General features: G+C 46.6%; 1 protein-coding gene across 1 annotated transcript in view; it reads right to left on the minus strand.

The window, feature by feature from the left end:
* Positions 1–8554, minus strand: part of Htr3b (5-hydroxytryptamine receptor 3B) — a 29891-nt gene extending 21337 nt beyond the window's left edge. Inside the window, exons 1-2 of the mRNA XM_032911255.1 lie at positions 8483–8554; positions 1321–1481 (exon numbers count right to left, since the gene is read on the minus strand). Coding sequence (XP_032767146.1) covers positions 1321–1481; positions 8483–8522 — 201 coding nt within the window. The 5' untranslated portion in view covers positions 8523–8554. The remainder of the gene's footprint in view (positions 1–1320; positions 1482–8482) is intronic.
* Between the last annotated feature and the right edge of the window lie 238 nt (positions 8555–8792).

The raw sequence follows: 8792 nt of genomic DNA on the forward strand, positions 1-8792 counted from the left end.
TGATTGATGAGAGGAGGGTCCAGCCAACTGTGGGTGGAGCCACCCCTAGACAGGTGGTCTTGTGTTCTATAAGAAAGCAGGCTGAGGGGCTGGAGAGATGGCTCAGTGGTTAAGAGCACTGACTGCTCTTCCAGAGGTCCTGAGTTCAATTCCCAGCACCCACATGGTGGCTCACAACCATCTGTAATGGGATCTGATGTTCTCTTCTGCTGTGTTTGAGGACAACAACAGTGTGTATTCATATACATAAAATAAAAAGGAAGGAAGGAAGAAAGAAAGAAAGAAAGCAGGCTGAGGGAGCCATTAAGAGCAAGCTAGTGAGCAGCATTCCTTCATGGCTTCTACAGCAGCTCCTGCCTCCAGGTTCCTGCCCTGCTTGAGTCCTTGCCCTGACTTCCTTCAGTGCTGGGGTGTGACCTGGATGTTGTAGTATTTAAAAACAAAACAAAACCCCTTTCCTCTCCAAGCTGCTTTTGGTCACAGCACTGGAAACCACAACTGAGATGTGTTAGAGGATAGGTCAGCAGTGTTGTGCTATTAGAAGGTCATTAAACCTTTGAAAGGGAGGGCCTAGTAAGAGGTCTCTTCCTCCTGGGATAAGGCATTGAAGGGGACCTGGCTCCCTCCTACTCTTCCCCGTGTGAACTGAATGGCTTTGCTCCTCCATGTGTGATCCTGTGGTATGCACTGCTGAAGGCCCCAGAGCAATGAAACCCCTCGGCCAAGGAATGGAATGTCCAAAACCATAAGCCAAAAACAAACCTTTCTCTTGATACATTTTTTTGTTTGTCTTGTTTTGTTTTCGAGACAAGGTCTCAGACGAGTCCTTCTTCCTGTCCTCTGCAAGCAATCTAGAAAAGCCCTTTATGAATTCATGACGATCAAAGCAGAGGTTTTCTTTGCTTGTTTGTTTTCTGGCTTTCAAATTTCAGATGGTATAATGGTGGATCTAGTAAGCATGCTGTCTTACTGGGGAGGTGCTCACAACTGCAACCCCAGACCTGGATGTCTATTTTAATTATCGATAACAATGGAAAAGATAAGTACATCAACTTCATCTCTAGGAATGTAGACGCTGCCTAGCCCCAGCAGTTCAACCAGTCTCAGGAATAGACTTCTGGATAAAGTATGGAGGACAGGAAGAAGTTGGCTGTGGAGATACGCAACCTGTGATCCCAGTGCCCAGAAGTCCAACGCCCATCCTTAGCCACAAAGTGAATTTAGGGCCAGCCTGGGCTACATGAGACCCATCTCGATCAATCAATTATTCGATCAGCCAATCACTCAGGACCAGAACAAGCAAGGGAGGACAGTCCTTACCACATCCAATACAGCGTGGACGCAAAGGTCCAGGTAGACAGTGGTGGCCTCAGCCCAGTTGTAAACTGGTCTGACCTCCTTGTGGTACTGCTGTAGCAGCTGCCTGGTGAGGCGATGCAGAGAGGAATTCCCAGGCTGAGGTGTCGCTGTGCCTAGAATACCTAGAAAGAGAAAGCTGGTGCTGAGGTGATGAAGTTAATGAGCATCTTTAGGGAGTTGTGGGTTGTAGAGTCACATGGCTGGGACGTAGTGACTCTCTGTGCAATAGTCAGCTGACGTCGGTCGGTGTAAATACAGAGCCAGCCGGTGGGCTCTCCAGCAGACACAAAAACGGAGTCGAGGCCCAAGTGCCCCATGATGGCTAATCTCTCTGTTGTTAGTTTGAAACTCAGCTGAGGAATGGCCTCCCCCAGACTGGCTTGTGAGCACGTTTGTGGGAGATTGTCTGGACTATTAATTGATGCCACAGGGAGACAGCCCATGGTAAGCTGTATCATCTATGGGCAGACGGGGCCTCTGCCATTTAAGAGGGCAACTGATCCAGAGCGTGGGAGCGAGCCAGTAAGCAGTGTTCCTCCATGTTCATGCTTCAGTTCATGCTGCTAGGGTCTTGGGTTCCTGCCTTGCCCTTTCTTTTTTTTTTTTTTTTTTTTTTTTTTTTGGTTTCTTTTTTTTGTAGCTGGGGACCGAACCCAGGGCCTTTCGCTTCCTGGCAAGCGCTCTTCCCCTGCGCTAAATCCCCAACCCCTCCCTTGCCCTTTCTTTTTAAGGGACTATAACCTGTAAGATGAGCAAACTGCTTTTGGTTGGTGTTGAGAAACCAGATCTTTCGGGTTTGGGACTCCATCTTAGAGAACCTTCCAAGGTTGAACTTGAGTTAATAAAGTAGTTTCCAGGTGACCTGGCCTGCCCCCAACAAAGCCTAGGTCTAGCACCAGTTTCCTGGTTATTCCCCGAACAAATCTGCACCTCAAGGTGACAAGCCCGCCCCCTGACACGTCACTTCTCAACAACCACCAATCAGGAGGAAAACAGAAGTGACGTTTATGGTTTGGTTCCCAGCACCAGCCAATTACGTCAAAGGCCACAGTGGCCCCCCAGTTAGATGTGTTCCAGGCTAGATATCCCCTTCTTGCCTCTATAACTGCTTGCCTGAAATTGGCCTCCCATTCTCCTGCATCAGAGACGTGGTGTGGCCCAAGCTCGAACTCCTTGGTAGTCTTTTTGGGGTTCACAAACGCTTCCTGGCACAATAGTGTGTTTGTCATGGCAACAGGAAACTAGACTAGAACATGCCCTCAAAAGAGACTGCATCCTAAAGATACATAAATTAATCTTCAGCAAGGCAAACCTGTCCCTACAGTTCCAAGTCACAGTGGCCATTCCGAGGCAGCATTCCATCTCTGCTCTTGTAACATACTCTATTGGTTTGATGAAAAAATTCGCCTATACCCTGAGCTCAAACTTAAACCCTATGTTGGTTTGCGTGTGTGAGTGTGGGCAGGTACAGGTTTCCACCTGGAGGACACTGGGTGTCCAGACCTGTCTGTCTTTGACTTGCTCCCTCAAGATAAGATCTCTCGCTGAACACGGAGCTAGACTAGCAACCAGCAAGGCCACATGATACTCATGCCTTTGTCCCCTACAATCCGGTAGCTGTAGGTGCATACATAGCTATGCTCGGCTTTTTTCATGGACACTGGGGATTAGAACTTGGGTCCTCAGACTTTCAAAACAGAGCACTCTTACCCACTGAACCATCCCCCAGGCCTGTTTTAGTTTTGTTTTTGTTTTCTTTTTCTTTTGATTTCCCGGGTGTAATGGACAGTCCATTGATCCTAAAGATCTGCATGGATTTCCACATGATGGAATTAATGAGAGTTCAGTTCACACTTTTTTTTTGTTTCCATTGAAAAAAATCTATTTTCTCACACCATCTGTCTTTGAATAAAATGTGCTTGTCAGAAAATGAGATCTTTGCTTTGGGAAAATTCTCCCCGGCTTCAGGAAACAATCATTTCCTCTGGTCCAGGGATCTTGATTTGTTAGAGGAGTCATGATTGGTGTCGAGGCAGGGGAGAGCAAGCAAGAGGAACAAGCGAAGGGGATTGGAAGTGACAGATTTGCGAGGGCTCTCTCTGAATTGCAAAAAGATATTTTGTTCACAGGCTTCGCCCGCCAACCCTTGGGGGATTTTGAAGCTTCGATAAGTCATTGGACTGAAGCAAATTGCACACCTCCTGACACGGTGTGGGATGAAAGCTATCTGCGGTGTCCTGCGTGTGGATTGCCCTATTTTGATGAGCTCCTGACGGTCTGAGGGATCCAGTCGGAAACTGGATGAGATCGCTACTCCCTGCGCAACAATCCCATTTGGAGCCATCTCTTGATGAATGCAGTCACCTGCCACCTGCCACCACAAGCAGCAATTTCTGTGATTTATCAATGTGGGGGTGGGAGTGGGGGTGGGGGGAAGACTCGAAGCCCCACCCCCCAAAAAAAAACAAAACAAAAAACCTGCTGGTGGAGCTTAGTGGCGCCTAGTGGATGCCGGAGTTGCAGTCTGAGGCTGGAGGCGGGCAGTAGATCTGCTTTCATTACCACCAGAACTGGGAACTTAATGAACGTTTTAACTCCATGACTGTTCACCCACAGAGGAGCAGCTTAGGTTGGAAGCAGCTATTCAGGCACGCAGGATGGAGGTGGGCGGCTTGCACGGGACATCGTTTATTTTTTAAGGTTTTTGTGAATTGTTATTGTCAAAACGTGTGGTGTGACTGTCTACCTGAGAACATTTCTCAACGTTGTAACCCTCCCCACCCCACCAGGGAGGGGAAGTCGGGAACATCAAAACAGGCTGATCTCCCTACAAAGTTTGCTTTGGGCAGCAGCTTTTTTTTTTTTTTAGCCTCTCTTGGGAACTCCCAATTCAAGTCTCAGTTGCAGAAGTCCTGAAATGGGCAGGATTCAACACAGGAAATCGAGGTGGAATTAAAGTATAATTCTGAAGGGATGTAGGCGTGTTCCCTTGTAGCCTGTGCTCACAAGGACTCCAGTCTCTGCTTTCTTACCTAGGAAATCTCCTGTGGATAGAACCATCCTTTCTAGAATGTGTCGGAAGTGTTGGGTTAAAAAGAGAAAGTTCTGGAAGCTAGGACTAAGAACAAAAGGGAAAAATCAAAAGCAAATGGAAGCAAGCTTACATGGAGCAGGGTTCTGGCATAAGCTGAGAGGAAATAATAAATTGCATTTCTACTATGAATGCAAATTTGCGTGAGGAGAAAGATCAATTACAGGAGAGAGATTAAGGATTTAAGTGACCATTAATTAGCAGCAAATGATGCCCCCTTGAAAGCTAATGTGACATTCACACAAGCGCTAAATGACTCAGAGTTTGAGGCTGTTTCCACAGACACTGAAGCTATCGGCGGGCTCAGGAGAGATTCCCAGTCAACCCTGCCTCCTCAGATGCGATAACCGGCTTCCATCAGTCACATGGATTGTTTCTGTAGAGCGGAATGTGTTAGGGACTGAACTACACAGTATTTGGCAGCGAAGGGATCTGAAAGGACAATAGGAATACAAAGTCAGGCATGGTGGCACATGCCTAGAATCCCAGCCCTTCAGAGATTGTGGCAGGGAATCACAAATCCGAGGCTAGCCTGGGCTACATACTGAGTTATATGCCAGCCCAGACTAAACAGAGTCCCTGTCTCAAAAAACAGCAAAAGCAAAAACAACAACAACAAAACATTCTTCCTTTTTCATTTGTTTTTGTTTGTTTGGATTTGATTTGGTTTGGAGTATGTGTGTGTGTGTGTCTGTCTGTCTGTCTGCTGTATGTGTGTGAGTCTCTGCTTAGTGTGTGTGTGTGTCTCTGCTGTGTGTCTGTGTATGTGCATGTCTCTGTTGTGTGTGTGTCTGTGTGTGTGTCTGTATATGTGTGTGTGTCTGTGTGTGTGAGTGTGTGTCTGTGTGTGTGTGTGTGTGTGTATGTGTGTGTCTGTGTGTGTGTGTGTGTGTGTGTGTGTGTGTGTGTGTGTGTGTGTGTGTGTGTGTGTGTGAGAGTGTGTGTGTGTCTGTGTGTGTCTGTGTGTGTGAGTGTGTGTGTCTGTATATGTGTGCGTGTCTGTATATGTGTGTGTGAGTGTGTGTGTCTGTATATGTGAGTGTATGTCTGTGTGTGTGAGAGTGTGTGTGTGTTTGTGTGTCTCTGTGTGTGTGAGTGTGTGTGTCTGTATATGTGTGTGTGTCTGTATATGTGTGTGTGAGTGTGTGTGTCTGTATATGTGTGTGTGTCTGTGTGTGTAAGTATGTGTGTCTGTATATGTGTGAGTGTGTGTGTCTATGTGTGTGCTGTGTGTGTGTAAGTATGTGTGTCTGTATATGTGAGTGTGTGTGTCTATGTGTGTGTCTGTGTGTGTCTGTGTATGAGTATGTGTGTCTGTATACGTGTGTGTGTGGATATGTGTGTTTGAGTGTGTGAGTGTGTATGTGTGTATGTGACTGTGTGTGTCTGTGTGTGTGTGAGGATGGCATACGTACTACAGATTCAGTGAGGACACAGCTGCCCAGGGAAATAGCTTACAAGTGAAGAGGCTGGGGTCAAAGCACAGCTGGTCTGCATTCAGAGAACCTCCTCTTAGGCATGACACTGTGGTGACCTGGCTGTCTACAAATATTAGGAACAGCACTGAGTAAGCCATTGGAAGGAAAACCTATACGCCGTGCACGGTCCATTACTGAGCAGAAACAGACAGTGGTCTTCCAGAGTCTGTGCTTCTGGTTGGTAATATCTTACATTTGTGTTGCACATTATACTTCCATTAACTGGTCTTCATGAATATTAAGGGTCTGGGGATGAGGGTCACTGGGTAAAGCACCTGCCTAACATGCATGAAGGCCCGAGTTCCACCTTTAGAACCACACAAACAGGGCGGGTGGTATATACTTTAATCTAGAATTTGAGAGACGGAAGCAGGGGGTTCAGAGTTCAACATGCAGCGACCCAGTAAGTTCGAGGCTAGCCTGGGCTATGCAAGACCCTGAAAAACTGCCTAAAGAACGAATTGACTTGTGTGGGCCTTGTGGCTGGCGAGCAGTGAAGCTGGAGGTGGACTAGCCTCATCCCTAGCATACTCTCGGCACACAGAAAAGCTCAGTTCCGACAGTTACAAGCCAACTCTAAATTACTTAGTAAAATGCCAGTTGTTTGTCATGAATGTCCTTAGCATGACTCCCTAGGAGATCCCGGACATTCGACTCTGTTAAAACACTGTTCTTGGGGTTGGGGATTTAGCTCAGTGGTAGAGAGCTTTGCCTAGGAAGCGCAAGGCCCTGGGTTCGATCCCCAGCCCCGAAAAAAAAAGAACCAAAAAAAAAAAAAAAAAAAACACTGTTCTTGCCCCACTGAGAACCAAAATCCAACCTCAGTACAAAACATCAGAGAGAAAAGCTGGTAAAAAGAATTTCCTGAGTGTACTTGACATCATTTCTCTATTTTATCTTAGTTTCGTGTTGGTGGTTATTTTCTGCAAAGAAATCCATTTGGCATTAATGAAACTTCCTCTCCTTCACTCTTATAATTAAGATGGGCTTTTATCCTGGAAGTTAAATGTCCAGGATTTATGTGGTTATTCTTCTTCTCTGCCAAATAGGAAGGAAAAAAATCATTTCCAACATTTTCTTCCTGAGTTGGTAAATGTCTAGCTCTCTAGCTACCGAAAATGCCTTTATTTGTCTCCGTAACTGACTTGTCCTACTTCCGGTTTTATTTTAAACTTTGAGAATTCAGACCCAAGCTCTAGGAGAACCCTCAAAAAGGTAGAGAATAAAGATAAGATGAACAGAAGTACTGTGCTAGGAGTCGCTGACAGAGACAGGTTTCCTTTTCTCTTTGTACACAGTTGGGATGAAGGGAAGGATGCATTACCAGATTAAAGAATGGGTTTTAAGCTGAAGGGATTTGCGACCCCATAAGAACAATAATGCCAACCAACCAGAGCTTCCAGGGACTAAACCACTACCCAAAGACTATACATGGACTGACACTGGGCTCCAACTGCATAGGTAGCAGTGAATAGCCTAGTAAGGGCACCAGTGGAAGGGGAAGCCCTCGGTCCTGCCAAGGTTAGACCCTCAGTGTAGGGGAATGTCAGGGTGGGGAGGCAGGAAGGGGTGGGTGGGGTGGGTGGGTTGGGTGGGTTGGGTGGGGGAAGGGGACAACATTTGAAATGTAAATAAAAAATATCCAATTAAAAAAGTGGGTTTTAAGACAAAGAGGATGAAACATGCCCAGGTAAGGGTAGGGACAACCCATAGATTCTTGGTTAATCCACATTTTTTTTTCTTTTTTTCGGAGCTGGGGACCGAACCCAGGGCCTTGTGCTTGCTAGGCAAGTGCTCTACCGATGAGCTAAATCCCCAACCTCTAATCCACATTTTTAAAAAATCAGTTGCATCCTAACTAAAACAGTCGAATTCAGTAGAGTCAATGCCACTGTTGATGTATTGTTCCATACATTAAAACACACATAACCGCTAAAGTAGTTTCATAGAAATCGTGTACTTAAAACTTACATGCTTTTACATCTGCCTTCAGCAGTTAACTGGCCGCTTCCACAGTTTCTGCAAAGCTGGATTCAAACACTGTGATATCAAAATGATACACAGCTGAGACGAATCCACGGGACTCTTCCTCTGCTCTGCTAAAGGCTTATAATAAAGCCAAGGTTATCTGGGATCCTAAAACACATTATCTGTGCATATCTGAAAGAGATTGCCCCGAACAACATAAACCACCTGAGTGAGCTGGATTTCTTCAGAAGAGAACATTTTCCCGTGGAAGTAATGTTTTGGAGTGAATTTTCACCTGTGTAGATGGAGGTGAGGGGGGTGAGGGGGTGGCAGTGGGAGTGTCAGAGACATCACTGGTCTCTGCAAAGCTTCATAGGGCTAGCATTTTTTTTTCTTTTTCCTTTTTTCTTTTTTTCGGAGCTGGGGACCGAACCCAGGGCCTTGCGCTTGCTAGGCAAGCGCTCTACCACTAAGCTAAATCCCCAACCCCTAGGGCTAGCATTTAACAGATCATGAGTCCAAAGGAACAGATCTGAGGTGTTTATGGGCACTACAGACAGCGCCCAGAATCATTCACAGGACTTACCTACGACAGCCACCAGGAGGCAGGACCACAGAAGAATCATCGCACTTGCCTATTGTTCTGGGGCAGGTACCAGAGAAGAGCGATGACTGCCGTCGGGCGGTCGGGTGAGCGGGGGCACTGCTCGACCTTGCATCTCTCAGTGCCCCTCCACCCTCGTGTCCTGTCTGCTCACTTGTGGTAACTTTGGTGCGATTTTGTAAACATCCGACTGGACAGGCACATGTGCACTGCACAGAGGTTTGGGGATTAATGCCTTCACGAAGCCCACAAGCTTCTCCATTTGGCTCTGCCCTAGGATGATGGCCAAGAC

This window comes from Rattus rattus, chromosome 8 (genome assembly GCF_011064425.1).
Source record: "Rattus rattus isolate New Zealand chromosome 8, Rrattus_CSIRO_v1, whole genome shotgun sequence".
NCBI classification, from domain to species: domain Eukaryota; kingdom Metazoa; phylum Chordata; class Mammalia; order Rodentia; family Muridae; genus Rattus; species Rattus rattus.